At 43.8% G+C, this 17,591-nt stretch overlaps 2 protein-coding genes across 13 annotated transcripts; both read right to left on the minus strand.

Moving 5' to 3' along the window:
- Positions 1 to 1,203: 1,203 nt before the first annotated feature.
- Positions 1,204 to 3,086, minus strand: LOC124665349 (putative disease resistance RPP13-like protein 1). Its single transcript, XM_047202761.1, has one exon. The coding sequence runs from the start codon at positions 2,817 to 2,819 to the stop codon at positions 1,344 to 1,346; it is 1,476 nt and encodes a 491-aa protein (XP_047058717.1). The 5' UTR covers positions 2,820 to 3,086; the 3' UTR covers positions 1,204 to 1,343.
- Positions 3,087 to 10,300: 7,214 nt separating this feature from the next.
- Positions 10,301 to 15,397, minus strand: LOC124667410. Of its 12 annotated transcripts, XR_006991268.1 has the most exons (9): positions 14,813 to 15,397; positions 14,051 to 14,690; positions 12,982 to 13,143; positions 12,586 to 12,857; positions 12,350 to 12,444; positions 11,818 to 11,939; positions 10,958 to 11,023; positions 10,746 to 10,871; positions 10,301 to 10,640 (listed from the first exon to the last, which is right to left on the minus strand). XR_006991268.1 is itself a non-coding variant. In XM_047204695.1 (5 exons), the coding sequence occupies exons 2-5, from the start codon at positions 14,147 to 14,149 to the stop codon at positions 12,363 to 12,365; spliced, it is 615 nt and encodes a 204-aa protein (XP_047060651.1). In that variant the 5' UTR covers positions 14,150 to 14,690; positions 14,813 to 15,397; the 3' UTR covers positions 11,032 to 12,362. The 12 variants fall into 12 exon arrangements, 1 of the variants encoding a protein (XP_047060651.1); XR_006991266.1 differs by having other exon boundaries at positions 11,818 to 12,444; positions 13,015 to 13,143; XR_006991265.1 differs by lacking the exon at positions 12,350 to 12,444.
- Between the last annotated feature and the right edge of the window lie 2,194 nt (positions 15,398 to 17,591).

Below are 17,591 nucleotides of genomic sequence, written 5' to 3' on the forward strand. Positions count from 1 at the left end.
ACGACAGTTTAGGGTTTTCACCGTATAACCGGAACATCCTACACGTAATTGAGCCTAGCAGATACGAAAGATGATGGAAAACTAACCCTAAACGAGGCCTAAAAACCAACATTGAGTCGATTCCCGGAACATCCCTTCTAGGATCGGTAAGCCATACCTAGCGCACTACCGGATCGTTCAACCCGTTTTCAAAGCCTAACCATACGGATATTAAACTAATCTTTGAAGAACAAGGAGCAACTATAACAGATCGAATCTACTAAATAAAGATGAAGCAAGATGCCGCCCTTACACCTAAGATAGGTGTAAGGACGGCTAGACATCGAGGGGCGGCATAGCTAAGCAAGCATATCAGATGCAAGCCCCAAAACATCTACGATAAGTAGTGTTACTCGCCATCAACAAGGCTTCAGTACGAGTAACACCAGATAACGAATAAACCTATACTGCCTAGATCGCAAGCATGATGCTTACCCGGGAGAAACCCTCGAAACAAGGGGTGGTGATGCGCCTAGATTGTGTTTGTTGTGAACGTGATTGTCCTCCTTTCTCAATAACCCTAGATACATATTTATAGTCCGTAGACTTTCTATCTTTGGAAATACACCTAACCGTGTACGAGCTAAACTCTATCTCTTAATTCTAAATGCGATCTACTATAATGTACAGATACACGGGCCATCTAGCCCAAACTCTCGTGCAAGGCCGCTTCAAAGATACTCCACGTGTATATCCTCCAAGCCCATCTCAATTACGGCCCATGTCTTGCTCTGGCTAAATTCTGGTGATAATAGCAGGACGTAAGGGTTTTACACTTTTACCTCATCGAGGGCCCCGAACCTAGGTAAATCGCTCTCCCGCTTGTCTGTGAACCGATGTCTCGTGTCAGCTTACAGGATTCCATCAACCCTAAGTCCCTATCGGAGGGCATTGCCGAGGAGAACCCTCGACAAACGGCACCACTCTGTTCGAGTCCATCGTGTCATTTCTGACACCGACTTCCTGCTGCACCAAGCCACCGAGACTTGTCACGTCGGCAAGGTAGATGCATGCCGCTCGATCTCTTATCACCTCCATCTAGGTGCTGCTCTAAATATAATTACGAGAAAGAACACGCCGAAATGGACGCCATCTTACGATCAAGGATACCTGCATCTGAAGTTTTCCCTGGAGTGAGCATACGCAGGATGCAAAGCCATGATATACAATGCTGAAGTTGACTCCTTTCGAGTAAAAAAGGAACATGCCTACTACACCACATGTAATGCAAATCCCCACCTTGATCGACCCTACATGATGGATCTACATGAACTAACAGAGTAACAGCAACAAGATCTACAAATTCAGGCCAGCCGGGATCGGTTCTTCCTAGCCAGCACATGAACATGAGGCACGGGCGTCTGCACCGAGCAGCTCATCAGGTAGCTGTAGCAAGGGGGTATCTGCGATCGCCACGCCAGAGCCTCGAACCTCCCACGAGGCGCCGGCCTCCCGGACAGGACCTCCTGCAACGTTATCCTGGGAACATCCTTCTGGGAAGGGCAGGCCTGGTAGCAGCCGTACGAGACGAACAACTTGGAGGTCTGGGCCAGCCTCCACAGGTAGACATGGCGGTTCTTCTGCAGGAGGTCGTGCGGGTGCTTGCCGAACAGGTGGCGGTGCTTCTCCGTGTACTCCCTCATGTTCTGCAGGATGCTCAGCCAGAACCGGGCGTCCAGGTTGGCCCTGAGCAGGCTGCAGGCAATGTTGGCGCCGATGAACGACCCCTTTTCCTCCGCGCAGATGTCCATGGCGATGGACACCAGCTTCGGGTGGTCCTCCGGGTTCGTGCTGCCGAAAGCCAGCGTCTTGAAGTAGTGCCAGTACGCTTCTTGGTTCAGACACTTCAGCCTCAGCGCGTGCTCCGTCCCCAGCCTCTCCGCCGCCTCCGACCTGCTCGTCACTATGATCTTGCTTCCGATCCCATTGCAGAATGCCGAAGAGCAGAGCCTCCGCCACCTCCCCTCGTCCGGGACCTCGTCCTCGGCAAGTTCGAGGATCACGAGCGAACTTTTTTTACGCGACGTATTATGTTCACCCGGGTGTTTGATGATCAGGCCATGGTCTCCCGGATCATTCAGCTTCTCGTCGACCTCGAGATCGTCGCCATTCATGCGAAGAATCGAGGAGAAGTGGCTGCGCACCCTCTCGTCGTGGCAGACGTGCTCGACGAGGGTGCTCTTCCCGATCCTCGCCGGACCAACTACCGGGAGCACGCCCACTCCGTTGGTCTCTGGTCGCAGCAGAAAGCTGATGACCTGCTCCATTTCCCTCTGCCGGCCGAACATGAACTTCTCCAGAAGCAGGTGCGCGCTGCGTGGCTGCTGGCGGCAGACGCGAGGGTAGCCGCTGAGGAAGACGACGAATTCCTTCATGTCGGTGATCATGCTCCCGAGCCTGTCGACCATGCGCCCAAGCTCCGCGACGCCTCCATCGTTGCCTCCGGCGAGGTAGCAGAGGCGCTTGGCAGAGTTGATCCTGGACAAGAGGCGGCACGGCGGCGGCGCGTCGGCTCCGTGGCTACGGCCGTACGTGAGGGCGTCGAGCATGTAGTACCCTCTGTACATGGCTTCTCTCAGCAAGTCGAGCTGTCGTAGCATCGCCTGGTTCGTGATGCGCCGCCCCTCTGCCTCCTCGACGGTGACGCTCACGCGGAGCAGCGACAGCTGCAGCTGCCGGACGCTGTCGTCCACGCTGCTCTGCTGCCGGTACCGCTGGACCACGAAAGACACGGACCTGCCGAGAAGGTCGCTCATGATCGCAGGCAGGAACATCTCCATGGTCACAGCCCAGAGCCGATCTCCTCTGTTTTCTCAGGGGGTTGGAACTTGGAACTGTGCAATGTTGGATTGAACTGCAGCTCACAGTTGCTCTGGTCTTTGCTGCTTGGACTAATATCGTTCCAGGATTTTGTGATATATGATGGCTTCTCCGCGCCGCAGGCGCCAGGTTATGTGGCTACACACATCTACATCTACTACATCACAATCACAAGCATGTTCATGAGCTCTGACTTCAGCAGCGTCATGGAAGGAGCGCCGATTTCGCCATCCCGACGGCGGCTATGCACTGCACGTACTTTTAATTACACATCACATCGGCGGCAGGGGTGTGGGCGCTGCCGATTTTGCCGGCGAGAATTTCCCAAGGCTATCCCTGCACTTCAGCAGCACCGTGATCTTGCTAGCAGCAAGTTGATCTAGGCCGGTGCATGCACCTAATTAAGGCAGACTTCGCTGTCACAATGTATTACGCGATCGAGTGCAATTTGCCCCGTTGTCTGGTGTGGTTGAAACTTGGCATCTTTTCTCATCAATTATCATGGCGATGCTCAAACCAATCAAAACTATGCGGCTTTAATTACTCTCTCCGTCCTGATTTATAGACCTTGCGTGTATTGTTAGGTCGTAAATTTAAAAATAATAATATAAGATATATATTATGAAAGCTATATCATTAGAAAGCTCACGTGTTTTACTTTCTAATGATATAACTTTTATGTTGTGCAATTGATATTATATTAGCTAAATTGAGAACCTAAAGATACACGCAGGTCCTATATATGAACTGAGATGAAGGTAGCATTACGAGTCGCAGTCATGAGTCAATCAACATACACGGTCACTTCCTTGCGGCGGCGTGGCTTCTGGTTCTGGATGAGGATGACAGGATGCATGGTAATCCTGACGCAACGCCTTTTTGTTTTCGGCGGCGCTGCTATACACATTTATGGGAGAATCATAAATCTAGGTATCCGGTTCATGTAGTATGGTAAGAAAAGTTTTGGTTACCAATTTTTTAAAACAAAATATGAGATATATGCTATAAAAATTATACCATTTAATTCATATTTAAACTGAACGGGAGGAAGTATACTAGAAGCAAAATTTTAAGCACCTAGCAAAAAAAAAATTTAAGTTTCTACAAATTTACTGGAAATTCCCCTAACACGTTATGAAATTTTACAAACAGCCTAAATATCACAAGATCACAAATTGTTTTATGTTACAATAAATCTTGGTATGCAACCTGAATCATTTTATGAGATTAGTACACATCACAATTTTCATATTCAAGTTTTATAATTTACACGCACATACTTCTATTCATTTTGTAGATGCATTTTTTTTGGGGTAAGTCTATAAAACTTAGAAATACGAGTTCCGCAAGGTAATTAAGTGGGTTCCATGTACCCAAGTTCTAAAAAATTTCCCTTAACATTACTGCTAGCTGGTCCTATGTTCATTTGAGTGGCTCGGGTTTTTTTATTTGATGTATAGTAAAAGTACATCTATTTGATCTAGGGCCTAGTTATTTTGGGGGAAGGCCCTAGGGTTTAGTTTGGCAACTGTGCTCATAGAAGCTTAAATTTGCGAGTGAAGATTTTTTTGGCTCCCAAGCTCAAGTGATACTGTTATTTAAAAAAAATCGAAAGTCACATCTACAAGATTTTTTTTTTGAAAAAAATCCAGATGTAGCCAATGATGTATCCCACAAAGTACAAAACATCAATTTTAAATACTTCATATTCTGATCTACACAAAGATGACAAGTGTGGATCTGAGTATGCATATTTTCAAATTTGTAAATTTATCAGATCTTGTCATTTGTGTGTAGCCCATATTACAAAGAATTTTACTGTGCAGTTTTGCATGGTCAGTATTGACTATGTCTTGCTACGGTCCAGTACGAGCTTCTGAATTGGGCCAGGTCAGAGAAGGCTCTGTTGTACCGGCGAACTGGAGGCATGCAGCCCTCTTCGCCTGATGCTCAGATCACAAACGAGGAGGCGGAATACATAAGATAAAGGTAGTGCAGAGAGACATAAAACAAAACCACAATGACAGTATATTTCGAGCAAATGCTCGAATACTAGCATATATCGGTATATCACAACCATTAATCACTAGTCACAGGGACAATTACAACATAGATAACCTGCAGCTCGTATTGACATAGATCAACTGCAGTTCGCAGACCGCTCTTCGTCCTGCCTGCGTGCTTGGGTTCTTCTACCTTTGCAATTTGGCACACGAGAACTAGAGCCTCAAATCTCCCATATAGGCCATAGAGGGTAGCACAGCGCCTCCTGACATGCACATTGGCACAATGATCATGGCTCTTGGGGACTTTGGTCCTGGCTAGAAAGACTCTCCTGGGAGTAGAAATATGAAATCCAGAACTGATCCTTGGCTTCAGTTCTACTCCCAAGAGCCATGATCATTGATCTCTCACCAAGAGTTTGTTATGGTGTGCATCAAACACAAGCCAAGCACCAGAACTGGACACTGGAATTGTCCATCGGTAATCCACCAATCATGTATGAAGAAAAGAAAGGACGCTCCAGGCTCCACTGCAATCAGTGGCTACCTGGTTGTTCGGGATTTGCACTTCCAAGTGCAAGCATCTTGAAAAGCTACCACTAAGCTTCTGGATGCTGGAAAATCTAGCCAGAGAGCCTCTGCCAAGCAGCTTACTGAAGAATGAACCTTTGAAATGCTTCCCCGTCAATATCCCCTGATAGCTCAATGATTATCAGTAACCTTCCTCGTGAGGGCTGAGACCCAGTATTGGTGCTTCGACATGATATTGTCCTCAATACTTGTCAGCTTTTCATCCTTTAGGTTGTTCTGTCTGAAGAACAAGATCGAAGAGTAGTGATTTGCTCACACTATCATCACGGGCTCACAGCAAGCATGCTCCACTAGAGTGTTTTTCCTGACTTTTGTTGGACCAACTGTTCACATGCCATATGGCAACTGAACTGACATTTTTCCAAAACCAAATCTGTGCAAAAAGGCTAGAGGTGGATTGGAGGATAGTTCCCCACAAAAATAACAAACTCCTTCAAGTCAGCTATGGTATTTTCTAGGCTATCAATCATACCTTGGAGGTCTTCTATGTTGTTGCTACCAAACAGCACTGTTTTTCTATAGTTCTTGGACAAACGAAGGCATTTTGCAGCACTGAACATAGATAATCCAGAGAAGTAACTCACCTCCTGCTCATTCCCTCCCTCTTCTTGAAGGGCATGACATTTCAAGTTATCAAGCATATAGTGGCCTTTGTGCATCCCCTCTATTAACAACCCCAGCTGTTTAAGCATCTCTCGGTTGTTAATTAGCCTCCCCTCAGCCTCCTCGACGATGGTATGAGCTCTTAGAAGCAATTGATTTAACCGCTCCAGATTGGTCTCTACGTCTGGAGGCTGCAAGTATTTGTTGATGGCAAAGGATACAGATCTGCTGACAATATCACCTATGATTGCAGGAACAACTATATCCATTGTGAACCTCCTTCGAAGTTGCAGCAATGAAACGAAATATAACCGAGATACCAAGTGGTGGCGGTCTAATATAGTAATATGCCAGCTATGTCCAGTCTTTCTTTAATGCATGTCATAACGCATCACTTTCTGACCTTTTTTTTTATATCCATAGCTCTTCTGCTACTCCCTCTGTTTGGGTTTATAAGCCCCTCGAAATTTGAGCTCAACTTTGACCATGAACTGAAAATACAGAACATAAATTATATATTACATAAATTATACCATTGGATTCATATTTGAAAGAAGCTAATAAATTATATTTTGTTAGTTAATTTTATGGTCAAATTTAGGATCAAATCTCTAGGAAGCCTTTTTTTTTTTGAGTGAAAAAGCCTTATATAATCCCTAACAGAGGCGAGTAGTTGCTAGAGTTCTGAGATCAAGATAGACTCGTAGGCTTCAGCTAGTGGTGTCTTGGATGTGGTGTTTGTCTGTTTGTCTTATTAGAAAGCAACATCAGAATATTGTGCAGCTTTTATTTCGAGGAGAAGAACCAAGACAACAGGTATACATCAGAAGGAAAATGGACCCTCTACATTGCCTTCAGAGTTCAGATATTGTGTGGTTTGTACTACCACTCTTTTGGACTATTTGGATCCGAAAAAAGACAGATGCTCAACAGTTTTCTTTTGGGAGCTGAAACAATGAGAGATTGGTAGGAGTTTGCGCCGCAATTAGTGGTAGAATGTCCCTACCGTCCAGCAGAATATGCCAATCACTTTCGAGTGGTTGCATCAATAACTGAACACTGAAGGATAGCACGAACAGGCAGCAAAGCATACTGCTGATCTCAAAGGGCAGCAGTGGTTTCTGGTTTGGATGCATGGAAGAAATTAACATAGTTTTTTTTTTGAAACGATCATAGATATTCAGACAAGGCAGTTTTATATGAGAAGAACGCGCCAAGAAGGTGCAAAATACAAAGCCAAACAAAGGAAATAAGAATAAGTATCCATAAATGTCGCGTGAAAATTCGTAGCATCCTACAATACCACTAATCCATCATATATGTAGTCCCTGTATTTTTCTCCTGAACATCAAGATCAGTCTGATAAAAGTTTAGCAGCTGCCTCTAGCTATCAGGCTCAAATCAAAAGCTAATTGATGTTACATCTGTGGCAAGTTGTTGACAAGTTACCATCGAAGAGTGACCCTGAGATAATGTGGTAGACCGATGACATGTCGCATCTTGCCACGCTCAACCACACTATACCCAATAATTGTGCATTTCTGCTCCCATCTGCAGGGATAAGACATGCTACTACGGGAACTCTCTCCAACCAGATCAGAGCGAAATAAAGATTAATAGTCACAAGTCAAATGAATTAATTACCCAATACCTATCACATCCGCGCGCGCAAAGATGATGTCGCGAGGAGCTGCCGCGTCGGGGAAGGTGGCGAGGTACCTGGCCAGAACATGAGCATGGGACCACTGTTGTCCGGCCACGGCTACCGGCGTCGCGCGGCCGCCGTCATGAGCATTTGCAACGGGGCCGAGCGGAAGCCTGGGAACGACGAAGAGTACAGCGGCTCCGTGAGCACGGGACGAGAGATGTTTGGGCCTTAATGGGCCCGATGAGGCCCAATTCATCTCGTAGCCCAATGCAGAAGGCTGGGCATGATCTGGTACGTGAGTCTGGGCGAGCGATTTGGGCTGCGAGGGGTAAAAGCGATTCATGAAAGCGTCTACCAAAGAGGCAGATTAAGCCCACTATTTTTATACATTTGTTTCGACTAGTACAAGTGCCCGTGCGAGTTGCCACGGTTCTTCAAATTTTATTTCTCAATACACATATATAATTCACAAGTCACATATGAAAATTTAAAAGAATGATAGTAAATTCAAATTAATGAAAATTCAAATTCTACATTACATATAATAACAGATGTTTGCTTAGTTCCGCCAACTTAAATTTAATCTAAACACAATTTGTTCATGCCAAAGTAGTCATAGATGTTTCTCAATCATTACTATCACCCCCGGTACTATGCACATATACTATAGATCACAGTGTGATAGTTGTAGTTGTACATAATGTAAGATCTTTCTCACATGGGTATAAGTAATTTTAATCCATTCAAATATTTTTGCCAAGGACATATGTATTTACCATTGCAAAATCTATGTATCTCTACTACTCGTAGTTTACATTCTCTAATTCTTCAAAAGTATTACAAAAAAAGCATGCCCGACTCGAGAGGGGGACAGGGTGATGGTGCATCAGCTTGTATTAGAGGTGTGATTACATACCTGAACTTACTGAACTTCTCTAATGATCCGCCTTGTGACGTTCCTTGATATTTTGTTTAAAAACTGGGCAGGTTAAACTACAGATACACGAGATCTCTAGCCCCAGCCATGGTTGAGGGTACCCTTTATATGACTTGCTTCTCGCAATTATGAGCAATGTTTTAATTACCATTACCATAGCGTGATGCCTGCGGTGATTATGAGAAATGTTTCAATTACCATCGCGTGATGTCTGGGTTGATTTAATTTCGGCTTGCCGAGATATTATTGGGGAAAGTTGATTTAATAATATTTGTTGACTGAATATTTGCTCATTGAATTAATGAACAAAATTTAGGGGTTTGATGAATGAAACTATATATGAGACGCTTTGATGAACAAAATTTAGAGGTTTATTAAATGAGATGCTTTATTAAAAATGCAAGTGTTGGGCTATCGAGTCAATTCATGGGGCGAGATTTGAGGGAAGGTGATTTGTGGGAAGGTGATTAAATGAGACGTGATTCCCAGGGCAAGATTTTTGGCGTGTCCCATGTAAAATCAACTTTTTCATATAACATCACAAGAAACCGCATATGGTCGTTTCTCTCTTCTCGTCGACTTCGGCTTTTAGTCTTTGTCAGTACCTCAGTTATAAGTCAAAATATCGCCCACCATTTTTTTAACTCGCCCACCTTTGTAAGGCTTGTTATGTTTAGCCTCAGTCATGTCAGTCTGGTTCACAACTTTAGCACAGTTCTAATCTTGTAGTGCTAAATCACTATCAAATAATCCAAAGCACAAACTCATCTACTTAAGGGCTAGGTCATTTATCGATGTAGTAGATGCCTTGCCAGCTTCGAAAAATATATATACTACCTCCGTATCGGTTTACAGGGTCTACGCGTATCCCAAGATCATCAATTTAACTAATATAATATAAATTTTACACTATAAAAATTATATCATTAGAAAGTATAAGATCTGTGCTTTCTAATGATATATATATTTTATTGTACATATCTTGTGTTACGTTGGTGAAATTAGCAACCTAGAGATACGTGCAAGACCTGTAAACCGGGACGGAGGGAGTACATATGATTTGAGTCTCCAATGAGAAGTCATCGGGTATCTCCACCCAAGTATGAAACTGATTAAGCATGAACAACTCCACAGAAATAAATTTCTCCATTAAGCATGAATTTTGCACTAAATTGGCACTCCATCTAATTCATATTAAGCACAAACTCGTCTACTTAAGGGCTAGGTCATTTATGATGTAGTAGATGCCTTGCCAGCTTCGAAAAATATATATACATATGATTTGAGTCTCCAATGAGAAGTCATCGGGTATCTCCTCCCAAGTATGAAACTGGTTAAGCATGAACAACTACACTAAAATAAATTTCTCCATTAAGCATGAATTTTGCACTAAATTGGTACTCCCTCTAATCATATTACTTGATGCTAATATAGATGCATCTAGATATATTTTAGTTGTAGATACATCCATTTTAGCATCAAATAATATGGATGGAAGGGAATACTATAAGCAGTGGGCATAGGGCCCGCAACACAATTCTTGCCCGATATGATTTGATTTCCCTTCAAATGATACAATAAATGCCAGAATGGTTTATGTGTACACTTAAAAAACTTTTTAAGAACAATGTATTGCTCAAATAAAATTTGAGTAAGAAGTTACTAAACCATGTTTTCATTTATCACTTGTGAAACAAAAACAAATCAATTTGTTTATACTACAAGCTCAAGAAGTTACCAATTAGTTTGTTTGTCTACATGAAGTAGAAAAGGTGATATACTCCAATCCTCAGATTCCTGGCAGCACTAAATGTAGAATCCAATTCTACTCCACCTGGGCCACTCCATGGTTGCATATAATGGATCATGACAACCCCATAAGGGAGGAGCCCCTTGTGGCTGCGCTGGACCATGGCAAGTCGACGATGGCAGCCAGGGCGAGAGGTGCAGTCTCGGCAAGATCTCCACCACCGCGTCCATGGCTCGCCCTCCGCTCTCGCTGCACCCATGCGCAAATATGCTGTTAACTAATACTTGCATAGATGTATTGGGTTTGAAGACAGACAGATGTGGCAGCAGCAACCAGGGAGAGGTAAATAAGTACATTCTTCGTTCTCGTGGGAAACTTTGAAGAGGTTTATGCCACCTTTAACACATTCTTCTATCTCTCAAGTCTACCTCCACCTTCGGCGCCGCGGCCATACTCAACACTTGCATTATCTCGCTCCACCTAGCAAAAGTAGCAATAAATATGTACACTATACATCGCAACCGGAGCATAAATATTTAAGTTATTTACACTAAATAAGAGAGTACCTATCACCTCTTGTGAATACGAATTTTGTCACCGGATGTGGTCTCTTCTACTTGTAGAAGCATCCACTATGAAAAACATAAAAAACACATTTCAAAATCTAGAAAATTCTGAAAAAAAATCCATGTGTACATCTAAACATTGCACATAAAGTTTACCAAAAAAAGAAGAGTTTTTTAGCGTGTGTAAATAAGATAAAATAAAATTCTTGTGAGTAGCCATATTAGAGCATAAAAAACATCTTATTTACACAAGCCACAAAACATTTACTCTTTTTCTTAAACTTTGTGTGCAAACATAAAATATCTTGATATACACACAATTTTTGTTTCCAGAAACTTTTGACATTTTAAAATGAGTTTTAGTAGCTAAAGTGGATTTCCGGTTGGCCATCTCTTACATACACATTGCACTTTACATGTAAAGTACCCACATAATTTACAGGCATATACCTTAATCACATGTGCTAGTTTTGACAAAATATGCAGGATAGTTTATTTGCTAGCGAATTGCAATAAAGAATGCACCCATGTCTTTTTACAAGTATATTAACTCAATCATGGACAAAGCATAACAAAACAGATATGATTATATGTTTTCAGGTTGGTGCTTTTTTTTAAAGACAAACACCAGCACTAAATCTATCATATTGTTACTTACGGTTTGTAAAGCAATAGAAATCCAAAATAAATCCTTTAAACAATCACAATCTTATTTCTGAGTCCGGCAACATATTGCATGATGATCAAATTTACATGATAGACTTTCCCGCATACGAAGTTACTTGTGACCCTACTTTACAACATTTAAGAAGCTATGATACATTTTACCACATTTAAGTAAATCCCGTGCCACATTGAACCTGCTTTATTTTTCCCTATTTCTCTGCCACACGGGACACCATCTCAGCTTCCACTTCTGAACGTATTTGTGGAGTAAGTTGATGATGTCAGGTGATTGGCTGATGTGCTCATGCAGCTTCAGCTGCTATAGCAAAATGTTTCTACCTCATTAGAACAATTACTTTCTTATTTAGATCCAGTAAAACTATATTACATCTAAGTGTGCGGAAATAAAATGAAATAACATGAGGCGGCTCAAAGTCGACTATTTGTTATTTATATTAGTAACGTTTCATACGCATGCATAAAGTCACCAGTTAATCAATTGAGCAGATAGTTTTTCACTGAACTTCAGTAGAGATTCGGTTTAGAATTTACATACAAAATTTTAAAGGTGCTCTAGCTAGTCTGTGTGATCAGACTATATGAATCCTGCAAAACCTAGTCCTTCCGAAAATCAATATTGGCCATCCCTATTTCTGATCACATCTAAATACAAATCGTTCGATGTAAGCACTACAAAGTACACATGTTCAGGGGGATTAATAATACCTTCTAGAACACGTCAAACAAATACAAAGTTTGAATATTTCAGCAAAGACATGGGATAATGTTTTGCATGCAGTAGGCAATGAAGTCCAGGAAACCTAAACATCGTGAAAGAAAAATAGATCATTTTAAATTAGAATACATTATTCCTGGCTGGTGCAAAGATTCAGTTGCAACCATGATTGAACTAATAGTCACTTCATGACTCATTTAGGCAGGGCGGAGTAGTCATGGTTTACCTTATGGAGATGTACAGGAAGCGACGAAGAAGACTGGACAAGCGGCCATTCTCTTGGATGCAAACTAATCGACGCGGCCCGGCTGTGCTCGTGACAAGGCAATCGCGCAGCACAATTCCGGAGCGAGGGCACCTGCATGGAATGCGACATCCACACGGTTTGGCACTGGCAAGCAGGCAAGCCCGCAGACGCACGTTCCTGCCTCTTCCACCGTTGTGCCAAACCTCCTGCTTGAGCAGATGTTCATCGTTGTGCAGGAGACCACATGCAACCTGCAAAACAACAAATCATGTTGCTTATAACCATATTAAAGAAGAAGCCCAAAATTCCAAAATGCACAACATCCATCACTAATGGAATGCTCGAACATAGGACTCAGGCAGAACAGCCCCATACCGGAATCATCACAAAAGAAGCAGGGAGGTGCACCTGCGCTGGACACCCAGCGCCTGCAGCACCCGACAAGTGGTCGCGAGGACGGTGTCCAACGTCCAGGATCCAAACCCTCCGCCACATGGGCTGGTACCGTGGGCGGAGCTTGGCCACCCACCTCTGAACCTATAAAATCCATTAGAATCAGTCCACGATTAGGAAGGGCACGGAACTACATGAACAAATTCTATCTGAATTAGGAGCAATGGAGTTTTTGCAACAAGAAAAAAAAATCATTGGAATGGTATAAACGGTGGCACTGAACATGAACAGAGAACACATCTGAGAAGTTGGTTCCATGAAACCTTCAGGTTGCATAGGCTCACAGTTTAGTGACTAAGAATTCATGAATGTCGAAGGTCTTTAGTGAGGCATGAGAGCTAACAAGCCATGTCCGGTACTTGTACTGGTAGTTATCATTTAGCATCTCACTCTGTTCAAATAGTCAAGTTGATGCACCTAGACAATTGGGGTTTAATTAAACAATTCTGGGTTTGTAGCTACAGGTTTGCCAGCTAACATTATTTTGCTGCAACATGTAGTACTGAACAACAAATAATAATTCAGATAGATGAACTATTTTGCTGCAAAGCTTGTAATGCATTTCCCTTGTGTATATAAGCCTACTTTAGTGTCTTCATGACCGCCAACCATAAAAGCCGCACTTTAAAATTTATTAGTATCTGTCTCTTGGCAAGTTTATATATTTTAGTGACTAATTTAAGGCTTATTAGTATTTGTTTCTTGGTAATGCTAGCGTGGAGTCTAATGCAATTTCAGCTCCTGCTATATACATTTCGTGTTTCACACCACAAGAAAGAAGGATCCAAAGTTCACATGTCCGTCAAAATTATAGGAAAAAATATTGAAAGGGACACAACATAGGAAATTTAAGTATCAGATGGCCCCTGAATTCTCAAAAGGCTGCTTAACATCAGCAAAAAAACAATGGGTGAGGAATGGTCATGCATGTTTGAATCAACAACAACCGTAGTTTACTAATAAGGTGAAAATTTATAAGATCAAAGAATACCTGAGTTATCACGCCACCTAATCTATTCTTTAAGTCTATCATTTTCTCTAGGCCCTTCTCCAGTGTTGCTGGGAACTGCAGCAATCTTGAAGTATCCATTTAGGAGCACTATCAGAAAAAACAACAATATAACCCATTGTTCGAACTAATCTGCAGTAAGAGGGGGAAAAAAGTTAGCCTCAGATATTTGCTGGAAATTGAGAAGTGGGAAGAATAAGGAACTACCAGATCTAACCAAGAAAAGATTATAAACTCTATTATACATGATTTTGAGAAAATTAGGAAAATTGATGCGTGGAATTTAGAATTTAGGCCTCATACCTATGGTGTGTAACAAATCAGAAGAAACAAGATATTAGATCAAAATCATCTACGTCAGAAACAAAAACTGATTCGGTTGGCCATAGGGTATCATGTAGAAACATGTGTACAAAAGACTTGAGAATATAGCAGGAAATTATAGGAGATGATTTACTTTCCTGCTTGGTATGGCAAGTAGTGATGCCCAGGAACTCGAACGGGTGTCGGGGATGTCAACCGCTGTGGCACCAGTACATCGTAGTTTAGATCCTCCACTTTGCAGCCACACCGATGACGGCAACCTTGTCCGATTCAAACTGCAATTGGCTGATCTCCTCCGCTGCATCAACAAAAAGATGATTGTTTGATTGGGGTAAAACGTGATTCTGGATTGCAATATGGTCCGTATTTGGAAGCTGAAGAGAAATTCAATCCGTTTCAGAAGAATTCTACTATTTTTACCTGGAGGATTCGGATGGGAGTTGTACCACGCAGGTCGGGCGGGAGGTGGTCCTTGCCCCAGCTAACGCTGCGGGCTTAATCGAGGTACTGGTCGACGAACCTGAGATGCGCCGCCGCCGTGAGCGATGCCCTCGACACGGTAGCCATCTCAATCTGGATCCACGTCTCGCACACCAGGTGCTCCCTGTACTCCAGCAACATCATGGTCGGCGACGAACGCAGCATCGTGGTCGCTCACGACCCTGGATCCGGTCTCATCGTAGAGCTTGAGGCGCATGGAGGCGGCGGCCACGGAACCCACGTAGGAGTAATCGGTGGAGGACGACGCGGCCAAGTGAAGGGTCTCGACACGGCCTCCTCCAGCTCCGCAGCGTGCATCTCCACGCCCTTCCCGACTCCCTTCATGAGGCCGGCGGGGGATGAGGCATCGTCGTCTCCATCATGATGGTTTGGGCCTTTGGGGCATGTGTCCGGAATTCAGGCTGTGGCGGCGAGGAAGGGATCTATGGTGTGTAGAGGGAGGGAAAGGATGGGAGGCGTTGACGACGCGGGCGGACGAAGGATAGTAGCGCGAGATTTGTTGGGCTCGGCCCATTTGTGCGCGAGCGACGCTCGATGAAGCGACGACCAAACCTTTGTCGTAGTGATGCTTGGCAGAATAGGAACATCTTCCGGAAATTCGTTTCTGATCTCGAGCTTAGATGCTCCCGAACTCTAGACCAATCACGTTTAGCACACTTCAAATCTGTCAGAGTATTCAGCTCCGTATTCACTTCGTAGCTCTGTTTTTTAACGGTGACTGAGCCAGCCGTAATCAATACCGGCTGCTACTGTGATCACGTGCACAGTCGGCGCGTGTGGCTATAGTAGGAAAATACAGCCCACACTAGTCGAAGTTGACGGAGACCAGTTTGCCTGAAGTGAAGGACACGACGACAAATCCGTAGCCTGTAGCCGAGCTTTCTTGTGCTTCAGCCATGGATTAGGGATACTGTTCACACACAACCTCGCCGCCGACGTCTCTAACCGGGTCAACAATTCCGAGCACCAACGTTACTGCCGGAGCGCCACCATCAACCAACAAATTCAATGGAGACACCGGATCGATGCCGGCAAGCCAGTCCGTCCGCCGGAGACTTTTGTTTTGAACAATGGCCGGAGACTAGGAATAAACAACAAGATCCAAATTCTCCGGGCATCACTGTATAGCAACTGCCTTGGTAGCGTGGATAGAGCCGTGTTTTCCGGCGAGTTAGACTGCCTCTCGCAGTCGTAGACGAAAAATTAGAGAAGAAGAGCGAGGGGAGTTCGTGTTATACCTGTACTGGTGGGATCACTCAAAGGTGTATTTTTCTTTGTAACTTGCTTCGTATATCCTGTAGAACTAAAAAAGTGGCACATGTCCCGATAGATTTGCGTGGCCCAGAAAACGAGCTCATCTGAGCTCGGGAGCAAAAACGCTCCTCCCCGGAAATTCGTTTCTGATCTCGAGCTTAGATGCTCCCGAACTCTAGACCAATCACGTTTAGCACACTTCAAATCAGCGGAGTGTTCAGCTCCGTATTCACTTCTAGCTATTGCTTTTAACGGTATTGAGCCAGCCGTAATCAATACTGGCGCTGCATCGGTGATCACGTGCACGGTCGCGCGTGTGGCTATAGTAGGAAAATACAGCCCACACTAGATCGAAGTTGACGAAGACCAGCTTTAGTTGCAAGTGAAGGACACGACCGACAAATGCAGCAGCACATAGCCGAAGCTTGCTTGTGCTTCAGCCATGGATTAGGGATACTGCTCACACACAACCTGCCGCCACACGTCTCTAACCGGGTCAACAATTCCGAGCACCACGTTGTCGACGGAGCGCACCATCAACCAACAAATTCAATGGAGACACGGATCGGTGTCGGCAAGCCGTCCGTCCGCCGGAGACTTTTGTTTTGAACAAGGCCGAGACTAGGAATAAACAACAAGATCCAAATTCTCCGGCATCACTGTAATAGCAACGCCGGTAGGCGGATGGGACAGTGTTTTCAGCCAGAGTTAGCGCCTCGGCCGATGAAGCGAAAATGAGAGAAGAAGGCGAGGGGAGTTCGTGTATGCACATGCATGGTCGGGATCACTCAAAGGTGTATTTTTCTTTGTAACTTGCTTCGTATATCCTGTAGAACTAAAAAAGTGGCACATGTCCCGATAGATTTGCGTGGCCCAGAAAACGAGCTCATCTGAGCTCGGGAGCAAAAACGCTCCTCCCAACATCTTCGTTCTTTTTAAGTAGTGTAGATGTAGAGTACCCCAGACAGATGGTCCCATCTCAGTGTCCACCCGGCGCCAAGTCAGCATCATCTATCTCGGCCAGCATCCAGTCAGCCCTATGGCTAGCTCTTCTTTCGGTATAAAACGTTTTGCCCTTTCTTCTATTTTTCCAGAAATTTCAGAAAATGTGATAAACTTGCATAAATCATATCTTTTGAACCGTAAATCAAAATACAAAGTATTTTATATGAAAATTGATCAGAAAAATATGAGGAACATGAATATGTCATCCATATGTATGTTTGCATCTCGCATCATGTCGCACGTTGATAGTTCCACATGTTCACCTAACATATATGCGGAGTATTTCGGAACACCGACTAGGTTTTCCTCTCCCCGTTTAAATTTGAAGTAGCTCACCCTTGCTGTGACACTACCTTGCTAATCAACATAACGACGGGTAGAGAATGCAACTCCAACCTAATTTGCTTTGTCGGGTTTTTTGACTCCGATTAAATTGGAT

This window comes from Lolium rigidum, chromosome 6 (genome assembly GCF_022539505.1).
Source record: "Lolium rigidum isolate FL_2022 chromosome 6, APGP_CSIRO_Lrig_0.1, whole genome shotgun sequence".
NCBI lineage: Eukaryota > Viridiplantae > Streptophyta > Magnoliopsida > Poales > Poaceae > Lolium > Lolium rigidum.

What these genes read in the sequence shown, in the direction of transcription:
- LOC124665349 (XM_047202761.1), bottom strand. Translation starts at nt 2,819, where the DNA reads ATGGAGATGTTCCTGCCTGCGATCATGAGCGACCTTCTCGGCAGGTCC.
- LOC124667410 (XM_047204695.1), bottom strand. Translation starts at nt 14,149, where the DNA reads ATGGATACTTCAAGATTGCTGCAGTTCCCAGCAACACTGGAGAAGGGC. An exon ending in CTTCTTTTGTGATGATTCCG is followed by an intron (nt 12,858 to 12,981) that starts GTATGGGGCTGT and finishes GTTGTTTTGCAG; the next exon opens with GTTGCATGTGGTCTCCTGCA. An exon ending in TTCCTGTACATCTCCATAAG is followed by an intron (nt 12,445 to 12,585) that starts GTAAACCATGAC and finishes CACGATGTTTAG; the next exon opens with GTTTCCTGGACTTCATTGCC.